Consider the following 14,916-nt stretch of genomic DNA (forward strand, 5'->3'; position numbering starts at 1 on the left):
GCTTTTAATTTATGGCAACAGTAATTTATATCAAATAATCACATGTTTATTGCTCAAGAATAATAGAAATAAAAAAAAAATGAAAAATCTAAATTAAATCATCCGTATACTTTTCGGTTCTTCACTTGTCATGAAGTCACTGTTCACTTCTGAAAATAAGCCTCTTTTTTTTCTTTTGAATTTGTGGTTTAGTGTGACCTGGAAATGGAAGATGATCAGCGACACACACACACACACACACCCGCCTTAAAAAGGCTTTTGATTGACACATTCTCTAACCTCTATTGATTGACAGTTTTGTAGCATTTAAATGGAATTCAGAGGATTTCATTAAAATACTGTATTTACCCGTGAGCGGCGATCGCTGATTATAACAACAAAAGCACAACAGAGCGCGTGTGTGTGATAAACTATCTCGAGCAGCCGTCCAAATCAACACACACTTTCCAGCTCGGCCTGTGATGTGTCATCGTGAGGCTCGTCTCGTTCATGTCTTTAAGAGTCTCTCTCTGCTCCACAGGAGATGCAGGAGAACGTGAAGAAGTGCAAGAACTTCTTAGCGACGCTCATCAAGTTGGCATCCCATAATTCCCCTTCCCCGGAGACGTCTCGAAACGTGAAGGCGCTGGTGCAGGATCTGCTGGTACGTGTGCCGGTTCTGCTTCAGAAACATCAGATGTTCTTGTTCTTCATTTGCATCCCCAATATAATCCCTGCTTAGAAAATCCAGTTCTGAGATCCAGGTTAAAACGTGAAGGTGAGCGAGGCTTCTCATTGGCTGGTCCTAATCTCTGCAATAGTCTACCGGATAATATAAGAACAGCTCGGATAGGGATAGTTCACTTTGAAATTAATTTTTGATATATTTTATCTTACCTCAAGGGCATCCAAGATGGAGGTGTCTTTGTTTCTGCAGTATTTTTTTAATTTTGATCATTTTAGGTCAAACCGTTCTTGTATGTCAGTCATATAATGGAGGTCTATGGTCACCACCTCAAAGAGCATGCACAGAGAAGTCCAAATTAAACATGATTTAATGACACGTAAATGTAAGTACACATTGATGGCCTAAGACACGAAACGAGCGGTTTGTGTGAGAAAACAAACATCGTTTTTACCTCTTGTAACCACAGACACAAAGTGCCCGCGGGATGTGGTAAGAAGAGCTAAAAAACATATAAATACTGTACGTTTTCTCACACAAACCGCTCGTTTCGTGTCTTAGGCCATCAATGTGTACTTACATTTACGAGTCATTAAATCATGTTTAATTTGGACTTCTCTGTGCATGCTCTTTGAGGTGGTGACCATAGACCTCCATTATATGACTGATAGACACAAACGGTTTGACCTAAAAATGTCAAAATTGAAAATACTGCGGAAACAAAGTCACCTACATCTTGGATGCCCTTGAGGTAAGCTAACACATATCAAAAATTAATTTCAAAGTGAACTATCCCTTTAAGACCCTCCTTCGAGTTGAGTTTCGCCACTGTGACGTTCTCGACTGTGTTTGTTTTTTGTGTTTATTTGTGTGCATCACTTTGATATAATGTGATTTACAAATAAATTTGAACTTCAACTTGACATTTGACTCATGTAAACCCATTAGTTTTCATCCTCTAATCATCTTCCTGTAGTTTGCATGTTTTCTCGCTGTACACATGAACATGTGCTGTCGCTCCTCTCAGGATGCAAAGATCGACCCGGAGGAGTTCACCAGCCGACTACAGTCCGAGCTCAAGTCGTCTCCGCAGCCTTACCTGGTCCCTTTCCTGAAGGTGCGATAACACACACACACACATGTGTTGGGGAAAGTTACTTTGAAAAGTAATGCATTACAGTATTGTTTATTGTGTAATACTCCCTTAAAGGGATACTCCACTTTTTTTGGAAATAGGCTCATTTTACAACTCCCTCAGGATTAAATATTTGGGTTTTACCGTTTTCAAATCCATTCAGACGATTTTCTGATATTTAAAAGAATATCAGTAACTAGACAGTTTCTGGTCTCATTGACTTCCATAGTAGGAAAAAAATATACTATGGAAGTCAATGAGAGCAGAAACTCTCTGGTTACTGATATTCCTCTAAATATCAGAAAATCGTCTGAATGGATTTGAAAACGGTAAAAACTCAACTGTTTAAATCTGGGGGAATTGTAAAATGAGCCTATTTCCAAAAAATGTGGAGTATCCCTTTAAAAAGCAACTAATTGCGTTGCTTAGTTGCTTTTATGTTACTTTTGCGTTACTTTTTCTCACCTAGGCTAAGTTTTTTCCCCTTCTATTTCCAGTTCTATTTTTGGGTGAATGTAAAGGCCTTTTCAGACCAAGGCTGAAGGAAATGCAAATTCACACGTGTACACTAGAGGGCGCCACTCAGGCAATTCTGGCTGCAGGAGAAGAAAGTTTAACACTTACAGACAGTTCTTTACCAATAAAAACAAGTGATTTTTGCTTATGGTGTAACTGAATCATCGAAGATTAGCAGCAAGTACATTGGTCAATAAAGTGAGATTAAATGCAAACGAATATTTGTTAAATTAACATTTAATTATTGGAGGTTTGCATATTATTTTGATTTTGCATTTCACTCATTTTATTAGTTTTTAATATTGAATATTTTTTTGTGCAAGTGAGATTAGTAAATGCATGCTCACATTTAGTCTAGAACGACAGTAACCATCATATTCACACACAACATCTCTGCACTTACTCACAATCTGTCTCAACATGAGGATGAGAGAGCTGTCAGTCAATAAATGTGAAAAAATAACTTTTGCTGTAAATTTAAAAGTAATGTGTTACTTTGCTAGTTACTTGAAAAAAGTAATCTGATTATGTAACACAACACTGGTTAACACACACACGTGGCTTGGGCCGCTCGCGGTCAGTAGCCTGAAGGCGTAATACGTGTCATATCCTGCGCGGTCCGACCTGGCACGCTAATGCGGTCGCGCTGTCATGCTACGTTAGCTCTCTTACGTCAGGATCCTCCAGAATAGCCATCGGGGTCCTCACGGGACATCAGGGACACGTCTTTGATTACTGAGGTTAATGATCTGTGTCGGCCTCTGTGAGAAAAATGACAACAACTTTATAATCTAAAATTAGCTTTTGTTATTGTGAATGATTCATTAGTGCACGACACGTTATTTCAAAGAAAAGAAAGTTCTGGTCTTCTACAAGTAGATTATTAGCAATATTAAATCTAGTAGGGAGGTTAAGCCCAAAAAATGATGCAAAATCATGATGCAAAGGTCTCCTATGGAAGTATCTTAGGGTCATACAAATAAATTTATCCTAAGACACAAGTGAGATCACACTTTGTATCAGAAATAAACATGTTTTTTCAAAAATGGCCGCCAATGCGTTGAAATTACTCTAGAGCCCATATCTTTCCTTCTGTTATCGCTATAATGACAAATTTTTGGGGTCAAGGAATCCAATGAAATTGGTTTCAAGTTTAAAAAAAAAATAATTTTCCCCATACCATGACAATTGGGGGTAAATATGCGCATTTCACATAAAAATGATGTCATCAGTGTGACTTTACCTATCTTTTCATTCAAAAACTTTAATTGAGTATTTAAGCAGTGCAGCTACTTCTGTACATTACTGTACATTTGTCCTAATCAGAAGTTCGGTATTTGAAAATGTCCAAGTCAAAGCAGCACGATTAGAAATGTGCAAATGTTTTCAATTTCAATAGTACCGTACACTCCTTATTTTCACAGGATACGTTTGTTTAAAAAGTGTGAATGAGGGATTACTGAAATAAGTGAACGCTATAAAATCATGTCTGTGTTTGCAGAAAAGTCTCCCTGCGTTGCGCCTGTCTCTCCTGAACAGCCAGCACTCTCTCACACAACCTCTCCAGCCCAACAAGAGCAGCGTGACGCCGGTCCAGACGAGTGTGTGTGTCCGTCCGCACCAGCCCAACAGCACCGCCGTCCTGCCGCAAGTACGAGCTCTTCTCATCTCAATACGCTTCTGCTCTCGTTTCATTCAGCAGGACTGTACTAGCTTCTTGTGTGAGGTCATAATGTGGAAATGTTCGTCACACACAAAACAACAAACGTCTAGGGATAGTAAAGGGATAGTTCACTTTGAAATTAATGTTTGGTATGTTTTATCTTACCTCAAGGGCATCCAAGATGTAAGTGTCTTTGTTTCCACAGTATTTTCAATTTTGACATTTTTCGGTCAAACCGTTGTTGTCTATCAGTCATATAATGGAGGTCTATGGTCACCACCTCAAAGAGCATGCACAGAGAAGTCCAAATTAAACATGATTTAATGACTCGTAAATGTAAGTACACATTGATGGCCTAAGACACGAAACGAGCGGTTTGTGTGAGAAAACCAACAGTATTTATATCGTTTTACCTCTTGTAATCATAGCCATGTCAAAATGATCTGACGGCACGGGCGCTTCGGACTGCGCTGGAAGTGATCGCTTGCGCGCCGACGTCACTCTTCGTTTATACAGAGATTTCGGAAGTTTTACCTTTCACTAAACATATTTAGATATACGGGAAACTTTAATGGAAGACGATTTCGGTATATCTAAATATGTTTAGTGAAAGGTAAAACTTCCGAAATCTCCGTGTAAGTATTGAGTGACGTCACACGCAAGCGATCACTTCCGGCGTAACATTGAACTGATTCAGTTCGGTTCAGTTGGACATTGAACAACTGATTCAGATTGCATGAGGAAAAAAACTATATAAATGCTGTTGTAATTATTGATATCAAAAATGTATTTTGAATGGCAGCCTATGGTGAAATTTCACTAGTGAAAATACAATTACAGATATCAGCAATTCAATTGTTGATATCAAAAAATGCAATCGTTGATATCAACAATTCATATCCTGGAAGTGAATAAAAGTTAAAACGGCTTGCCATAGATGCACTTATTTAAAAAAGCAGAATTCAGTACACATCTTAAAAACAGGAAATGTTTTAAAGGGGTCATGAACTGGCTTTTTAAATTTGATTATATTGTTGTCTGAGGTCAACTTATGGCGTTCGCTTGGTTTTTGCATTCAAAACATCAAAATGAATAAGTAATAGGCTATTTTCTACCCTAGTTTTGAGCCCAGCTGAAAAACGCTTGGTTTTTATGGTCATATTTGTCATATTTGCATTCAAAATGTCATTATTGAGCGAAAGAAACTTAATGACAGTTGTCAAACACGCATAAACCCCACTTAATATTCATGACATATGTCCTGGTTATGAAGGTGTCATGTCAGTCTTATGCACACCCCTTCAAGTAAAGTGTTACTGTCCTTATTAAACATCTTAAAAAAATGAAAAACAACTAAATATAATTCTTAAGCTTTTTCGTGCTTTTTATTAATGGCATTGAACAGTGCGTCAGTGTGTGTCCTGTGTCCGAGGTTCACGAGGAGATCTCCCCGAGGTGTGGGAAATATGCAGGTGGAGGGAAAGTGGGATGGATGGATGGGATTTGCTCCGGGCGGCACTGAGGGACTCACGGGGACGAGCGTCTCTATTAGTGTTGCTCCTGTTTCCTCACTTTGTCACACGCTTGTTTTCTTCCTCTCTCTCTCTATTGTGCATGTGTGCTCTACACTGACCACACCTCGACTCTACTTCTCTCCATCAAAACACACTGTCGTTACTTTAAATTCTTAAAATCTTAAAGGAGTAGTTCACTTTAAAAAAAACTTTTGCTGATAATTTACTCACCCCCATGTCATCCAAGATATCCACGTCTTTCTTTCTTCAGTCGAAAAGAAATTAAGGTTTTTGTTGAAAACATTCCAGGATTTTTCTCCATATAATGGACTTCAATGGGGTCCAAATGAGAGTTTTAGTGCAAACTGTTCAAAGGGCTTTAAACGACACCAGACGATGAATAAGGGTCTTATCAAGCAAAATGATCGCTCATTTAATAAATAAATAACAAAGTTTAAGTTTCATAAGCACAAATGGTCGCCTTGCTCTGTTCTGTGATGAGCGTTCGTGACTCTCCTGTTTGAACTCGCTCATCAAAATGACTCGAAGGGGCCCAAGATAAGACCCTTATTCATTGTCTGGAATCGTTTAAAGCCCTTTGAAGCTGCACTGAAATTCTCATTTGGACCTTGAACCATTTGGTCCCCATTGAAGTCCATTATATGGAAAAAATCCTGGAATGTTTTCATCAAAAACCTTCATTTCTTTTCGACTGAAGAAATAAAGACATGGACATCTTGGATGAATTTACTTGGGTGAGTCAATTATCAGCAAAAGTTTTTTTTAAAAGTGAACAACTCCTTTAAAATCAACAAGACTTTATTTTATTAATACATGTTCTTAGTGTTTTGTTGTTGTACAATTCATAGTAACCCTGTTAAAGAAAGAAAATATCATATTTAATACATCAGTGTCATATAGTGTGATATAGTGAGAATATGGAGGAATAGCCCAGAGGCCGAAACTGAGCAAAAATATGCAATTTGGTGCAAATATTGATGTTTATATGGACAAAAAGTGATGAAATTCTGATGTTTGCCATGTAAATAAGTGAGATATTTATAACAGTACAGCATGAAGTCATCTCTTTACATCTGCCAATAATGTCTTAGTAAGATATTAATGCAAATCAAAGCTCTGTAGTTTTAAAACATGTAATGCAATGCAATAATTAAGAGATCTTCCTTGAATACTGATGATCATATTTGATAATCATTTTTCTAAACAAATGATGTGTGAGGTGCTTCAGTCCTGTTGAAATATCACTAACAATATAAGAGTTATAGTTATGGATAAATATATTTCACAGCAGAAAGACGCGTGAAGCACGAGCTGAAGGAGGACGCTGGGATTTATGTGTGATTGATGTAAAAACATCAGCAAAGTTTAGATTGTGTTGATCATTTACAGGCCTTAGAAACTGCAGATGAAATATGATACAGTAGGATTTATGAATCTGATGAGACGCTGCCGACTCGCTCCAGACACAGAACTGAGCAAGACTAGTGTACGACTGTTAGGATGTGAAGGTGAAATGGAGTAAATGTGTGTGTGTGTGTGTGTTTGTAGGGTATAAAGAGGGCGGCGGGTCCTGGTGGTCAGATACGGATGCCTGTGGTCATCACACAGACGGTGCGAACGACAGGTAACACACACACACTTTCATACAGGTGTGTGTTTGGAGATTTGATGTGTGTTTCCTTCCCTGCCCATCTCTGTCGGGTGTGTGTTGTATCTTCGCCCTGGAACTGCTTTTTCAGGGAGAAAGTTTCTAAAAATAGCGTCTCCTGTAGCTGTGGGGCAAGAACATGCCTCTTAACATCACGTTCAAATGCACCCTGGCGGTCGCTGTGTGTGTGAGGAGTGTATAGGGGAACTCTGACAGACAGACTGAAAGAAGAGCGAGATGCAGGAAGACAAAAGCAGAGGATCAGTGGAAATGGCAGCTCGTCGAGAACATGCGGCTCATATTCCACATTCTCTATCTATCTATCTATCTATCTATCTATCTATCTATCTATCTATCTATCTATCTATCTATCTATCTATCTATCTATCTATCTATCTATCTATCTATCTATCTATCTATCTATCTATCTGTCCAAATATCTGTCTGTCTGTCTGTCTGTCTATCTATCTGTCTGTCTGTCTGTCTGTCTATCTATCTGTCTGTCTATCTATCTATCTATCTATCTATCTATCTGTCTGTCTATCTGTCTGTCTGTCTGTCTATCCAAATATCTGTCTGTCTGTCTGTCTATCTAACTATCTATCTATCTGTCTATCTATCTATCTGTCTGTCTGTCTGTCTGTCTGTCTGTCTATCTATCTATCTATCTATCTGTCTGTCTGTCTGTCTGTCTGTCTGTCCAAATATCTGTCTGTCTGTCTATCTAACTAACTATCTATCTGTCTATCTATCTATCTATCTATCTATCTATCTATCTATCTATCTATCTATCTATCTATCTATCTATCTATCTATCTATCTATCTATCTATCTATCTATCTATCTATCTATCTATCTATCTATCTATCTATCTATCTATCTATCTATCTATCTATCTATCTATCTATCTATCTATCTATCTATCTATCTATCGTATCTGTCTGTCTGTCTACACTCTTAGAAGAAATGGTTCTATTTAGAACTAGAAATGGTTCCATCCCCCGCTTCATATATGGAATTTCACAATGGTTCTATATAGAAATTTTTTTTTGGTAAAAGGTTCTATTGGCCAAGTACGGAACCCCAGGGTTCTATATAGAACCCAGAGGAACCCTTTTTTATGAGTGTATAGAACCTTTTAGGGGTTCCAAATACATAGCGCTGATAGAACCTTTTAAGGTTCTATATAGAACCTTTCCTTCTAAGAGTGTATCTATCCATCTATCCATCTATCCATCTATCTATCTATCTATCTATCTATCTATCTATCTATCTATCTATCTATCTATCTATCTATCTATCTATCTATCTATCTATCTATCTATCTATCTATCTATCTATCTATCTATCTATTTAATTGTCACAATGCAGAAACTGGTATTGCTTCTAAAACGGGCTTCATTAGCTTAATGCAGAATACTGTGTGTTATTGTGTGAGTGTGAAGTGTGCCGTGAGCTTGGCTGAGCCTGAGCCGGTTGAGCTCCTGACAGGATCAGGTTTGTTGAAAAGAGGTGTGTAAGTTCATGATAATGCCGTCGTGTCTTTTCCCAGGTACTTTAGGGAAGCCTGCAGGTCTCCAGATGGGCAAGAGCCCAGTGGGCGTCAGCGTTCAGCTCTCAGGAAACCAGAGGAACCGGCTGACGGACCCGGGGGGCGGCTCGTACAGGTACTGTCATACCGGCCGCCGGCACACGGGAGCAGTGTTTCACTCTCAGCCGCGCACGCTCCAGTCAGAGAGACTGAACACACGAGGGAGTTTAGTGTGAAACAGCTCCTGGCTTCAGTGGCCGCTCACTGGACGTTGCTTTTCCTTTTTCCTCAGGCGTGATCATTTCAAAACTAGCTAAATTACTTAAAATAAAAATGCAATTTATTTTTTAATGTCTTTATATATACATTATTTTAATTTTTATTATTATTATTATTTTTTTATATAATTATTTTTCATATGTTTTTAATTAATTTATTATTTATTTAACTTTTAGTCATTTTAATACTTGAATTTAAGTTTTTCAATTGAACATTTTTCATGTTATGATTATCTATTCTTTTTTTTTTTAATTGACCAAAAAATGTATTATTAGGCCCTAGTTTTAGTTCACAGTAACAACACTGTTTTTTATGCTTGAATATTTTGCATTAAATTTAAAATATATATTTATTTTATACATATGATCGATTAAATAGCATAATCATTCACACAATGATTTTCAAATCCTTTTTCTTCTTACTAAAGTTGAATAAATACTTGAAAAGCAAGCATTTCAAATATTTTTTTAGCTTTAAATGAACATTTCTAAATGAAGCCGTACACGTGACGGAGCTTACTGTTACTTTCCCCCTTTTATTTAAAGTGTGTGTTCATTTCAAAACAAGCTTTAATTATTTCAAGTACTTATATACACTCATTATGGATTTATGGCTGAAACTGTGCTCATGAGGGACAGATATGCTCATATGATATCAAGCGCTGATCAAACTTGATTGGAATAAACGGTGAATGGTGTTCTTACACTACACTGAGTGCTACCTGTGTGATCTCAGGTGAAGATGCTCCCTATGTAGACAATGAGGCAGCTCGCTAGGGTGTGTAACAGAGCTATTGTGTGTGTGTGTGTGTGTGTGTGGGAGGTCATAGAGTTCACTTATGTCTCTCTCTCTCTCTCTCTCTCTCTCTCTGCTCTGGGCGTCAGCCGCAGGCTCTGATTGATAAACCAATAAATCTTTAGCAGTGTGGCTAATTAAGCTGTCAGGTTTGCTTGTACTGACGACCCCGTGCCCGACGGCGTGTTTCGTGACCATGATGTTTGTGATTGGCTCTCGCACCCCGATCAAACCAAACCACCCGTCGGGTAACACCAGGTCTTTGAGTTTAATTCAGTTTAGTTTACCTTTTTAATTTAGAGAAAATAAGATAAAACATGAGACATAAGAGGAAAGAGAGAACAAACCCAACCATAAACAAAGACAGAGTTCCACAGCTTTTCAATATATATGAGAAGAAATAAATAAGTAATAATAATGTTATTATGTAACATGTGGTGTATACAGATATAGTACAGATTTCTTATGAACTTAGGAAGCGGGAGATTTTATTTTCCAGCAGATGTGGTTAAAAAGAGAAAATATTTGATGTAGTTTAAATATAGTTTAAGAGTCCCAATTGGTAAAAATACTAATTTTGTGAATCAAATGATTATTTATATTTTGAATTGGCTTTTTTCAGTTTTCATTTTAGTTTGAGCCTTATTAATTTTGTTTATTAACTTTCGTCATTTTTATAATTTTTTTTTAAAATACTAAAATATTATTCATATTTATATTTCATATTATATTCAAATATATTTCATTTTAAATATCTAAATATGTAGCTTTAATTAATTTAATATAATTAATTTATATTAATTTTTTGACGATTGTTTATAGGTTTGATCTTTTTTTATATATTTATATAATCTTTTTCTTGAAGATTATAAAGTTTTAAATACTTGCTTGCTTCAATTGAATATTTTAATTAGCTGGTTGGTTTTGTTAAAGTCTTCAAACTAATTATTCAATACTTTTTTGGAATTTTTTTCAAGAAGAAAATGGCAATGCATATATTTATTTGACACCGGACACTGATTTGGCGGGAAATATTGTAACTTTTTTCCCGTAAAGGGAAGCCGAATGGGACGGATCATTTATGGCACAAGAAAGACAATAATTCACATGACTTGAAACTCCTCTCATTCATGTCTCTGGCGTGTGGCGGCAGCTAGGCTAACGTGCTAGCTCAGCGCAGTGCTAATGGCCTCTGTCAGCTCCTGCCGTGGTGTCAGGACTCATATACACCCTGCCCAGCCGCACCACACACACTCACACACACTCACTCGGGCACCGGGGGTGGCGTGGACGCGGGTGAAGATGCCAGGGGGTCAGTGTCAGAAACAGAGGTACAGACGCGGACGTAAATCAGAGTGGAGCTGAGTGAACTTTGACCTCTGTGGCCGGAGCCGTGAAGTTTTCAGCAGTGCCGCGGGCGCAGGAAACTCCACTGCTAATGTGCCGTAATTAGGACACTGTTACCAAGGCAACGGGGAAAGGGAGAGTAATGATTGGGTGAAAGAGCTGCCAGTCGCGCTGATGGACTGCGTCACGCTCGCCTGATAACGTCAACACTCCGGCGGAATATCAGCACTATTATTATATATTTATTCGTGTTTCGAGTTGGCTTGAATTTCAAATTTTCAGTTTTCATTTTAGTTTGTGTTTGTAATTTGGTTCCGTGCTTCTCATTTTTATTATTTCTTTTTAACTTTATTTTTATTTCTGTTTTGCTTTTAATTTTATCTATCCATCCATTCATCCATCCATCCATTTATGCATCCATCCATCCATTTATCCATCCATTTATCCATCCATCCATCCATCCATTTATGCATCCATCCATCCATTCATCCATTTATCCATCCATCCATCCATTTATGCATCCATCCATCCATCCATCCATTTATGCATCCATCCATCCATCCATCCATTTATCCATCCATCCATCCATTTATGCATCCATCCATCCATCCATCCATTTATTCATCCATCCATCCACCCATTTATCCATCCATTTATCCATCCATCCATCCATCCATTTATTCATCCATCCATCCATCCATCCATCCATTTATGCATCCATCCATCCATCCATCCATCCATCCATCCATCCATCCATTTATGCATCCATCCATCCATCCATCCATCCATCCATCCATCAATCCATTTTTTCATCCATCCATCCATTTATCCATCCATCCATCCATCCATCCATCCATCCATCCATCCATTTATTCATCCATCCATCCATCCATCCATCCATCCATTTATTCATCCATCCATCCACCCATTTATCCATCCATTTATCCATCCATCCATCCATCCATTTATTCATCCATCCATCCATCCATCCATCCATCCATTTATGCATCCATCCATCCATCCATCCATCCATCCATCCATCCATCCATCCATCAATCCATTTTTTCATCCATCCATCCATTTATCCATCCATCCATCCATCCATCCATCCATCCATCCATCCATCTATCCATCCATCCATCCATCCATTTTTTCATCCATCCATCCATTTATCCATCCATCCATCCATTTATTCATCCATCCATCCACCCATTTATCCACCCATTTATCCATCCATTTATCCATCCATTTATCCATCCATCCATCCATCCATCCATCCATCCATCCATTTATTCATCCATCCATCCATCCATCCATTTATGCATCCATCCATCCATCCATCCATCCATCCATCAATCCATTTTTTCATCCATCCATCCATTTATCCATCCATCCATCCATCCATCCATCCATCCATTTATTCATCCATCCATCCATCCATTTATGCATCCATCCATCCATCCATCCATCCATCCATCTATCCATCCGTCCATCCATTTTTTCATCCATCCATCCATCCATTTATTCATCCATCAATCCATCCATTTATTCATCCATTCATCCATCCGTCCATTTATCCATCTATCCACCTATCTATCCGTCCATCCATCCATTTATCCATCCATCCATCCATTTATTCATCCATTCATCCATCCATCCATCCATCCATTTATCCATCTGTCCGTCCATCCATCCATCCATCCATCCATCATGTCACAATGCAAAAATATATATTTACTTAATAATTTCCTGCACATTCCCATTCTGTTCATAATACACGTGATGTACACAGACAGACGACAAATAACATGTCTGAGATCTTGATTTAATAATTATTTAATCATTTGAACACTATTTATATCACATTTATTATTTATTATTATTATTTATGCTCATTGCCCATAATACAAGTGATGCAAATGTGGATAGCTGACAAAAAATATCCAGGAGCATTTATTTATTTACTCCTTTATTTATTTAAATTTTATTCACTCACATCCACATTCCCATTTTATTGAGAATACTCGTGATTCACACGGATAGTCGACAAATAATTTACATTTAATTTTTATTTTTATGTTGAGATCTAAAAAAAAAAATTTAAATATTAAAAATAATATTTAAATAATATTTAAATATTTATATTATTAGGTTAAAATGTGAAAGAATGTAGTAGGAGTGAATATTTCAGGTTCTGTAACCCACCACCATTACTTGGTTTCTCACCACTAGTAATCAGTCTTTTTAATTGGTTAATTTCATCCTGCATGAACAACTATCAGAATAATACATACAACAATACTTTTTAATGTAGTTTTTAATGTAGTTATCCGTGCGAGTCAACATCAGTGGCTGATTGTGGAATATATCAAGTGCTTTGAATATGCATTTATATGTTGACTACAGTCTTCAGTACTGTATGCAAGTAAGATATTGTGCCGTGAGATCACACTGATTTTGGACTGTTATTTCAGAGACGATGATGACATCAATGATGTGGCGTCTATGGCCGGCGTGAACCTCAACGAAGAGAGCGCTCGTATTCTAGCGACCAACTCTGAGCTGGTGGGAACGCAGATCCGCTCCTGTAAAGATGAGGCGTTCCTGCCGACGGGTCTGTTACACCGGCGGATACTGGAAACAGGTACAGTACCTCCTCCGGCAACGCAACGCTAATGTTCACACCGCTAGATGTGTGTTTAGAAGAGTCTCACTAGGACACACAAACCCGTCTCATTGTTCCGGGATGATATGGAGTTAAAACGCCTGGAGCTTGTAAACGTTCTCTTGTAAATGTAGGCCGGTCCACGCTCGCTTTGAGTGTGTGTCCTTTTTGTCCCACCAAACTCTTGATAAATCTGAATTTTTATTGTTGTCACCTGTAGAAACACGTTTTCAATAGTGCTGGGCAACGATTAATCACATCTAAAATATACGTTTGTGTTTATATAATATATATGCGTGTGTGTTGTGTATAATTATTTTGTATATATAAATACACACACACATGCATGTATATATTTGAGACATATTTGCATGTATATACTGCATATGAAGAGTGCCATTTGAAATTTTCTTCTAAAATGATCATTTTTATCAAGCTTGTGTATTTAAGTTCAGTGATTTCACTTAAATGGCAATGATAATTACCTATTAATTGTTATTTAAGTGAAATTACTGAACTTAAATATACAAGTTTGATAAAAATCTTCATTAAAGAAGAAAATTTTAAATGGCATTTAGAGGCTTTTGCATCTGAACTCTTCATATATGTATATATATATATATATATATATATATACACACACATGCATGTATACATTTGAGACATATTTGCAATTATATACTGCATATATATATATATATATATATAAATACACACATGCATGTATACATTTGAGAAATATTTGCATGTCTATACTGTATATATACTGTATGTATATTTATATTATATATATACTTTTGAGAAATATTTGCATGTCTATACTGTATATATACTGTATGTATATTTATATTATATATATACTTTTGAGAAATATTTGCATGTGTATGTACTATATATATATATATATATATATATAAATACACACACACACATGCATGTATACATTTGACAAATATTTGCATGTATATACTGTATATATTTATATTATATATATATATATATATATATATATAAATACACACACATGCATGTACTGTATACATTTGAGACATATTTGCATGTATATACTGTATAAAAATATTTATAGTATATATAAATATTGTATATGTTTTCTTAAATATATACATGCATTTCTTTG

The 14,916-nt window shown here is 36.8% G+C and overlaps 1 protein-coding gene across 2 annotated transcripts in view; it reads left to right on the top strand.

The window, feature by feature from the left end:
• Positions 1 to 14,916, top strand: part of LOC120487575 (transcription initiation factor TFIID subunit 4) — a 109,794-nt gene that overhangs the window by 21,189 nt on the left and 73,689 nt on the right. For both annotated transcript variants that reach the window (XM_039683790.2, XM_039683791.2), the window contains 6 exons: positions 521 to 643; positions 1,692 to 1,781; positions 3,817 to 3,966; positions 7,062 to 7,137; positions 8,714 to 8,828; positions 13,588 to 13,757. In XM_039683790.2, the coding sequence (XP_039539724.2) occupies positions 521 to 643; positions 1,692 to 1,781; positions 3,817 to 3,966; positions 7,062 to 7,137; positions 8,714 to 8,828; positions 13,588 to 13,757 (724 nt within the window). The remainder of the gene's footprint in view (positions 1 to 520; positions 644 to 1,691; positions 1,782 to 3,816; positions 3,967 to 7,061; positions 7,138 to 8,713; positions 8,829 to 13,587; positions 13,758 to 14,916) is intronic.

The sequence above is a fragment of the Pimephales promelas genome, chromosome 10 (genome assembly GCF_988280905.1).
Source record: "Pimephales promelas chromosome 10, fPimPro1.hap1.1, whole genome shotgun sequence".
Lineage (NCBI taxonomy): Eukaryota > Metazoa > Chordata > Actinopteri > Cypriniformes > Leuciscidae > Pimephales > Pimephales promelas.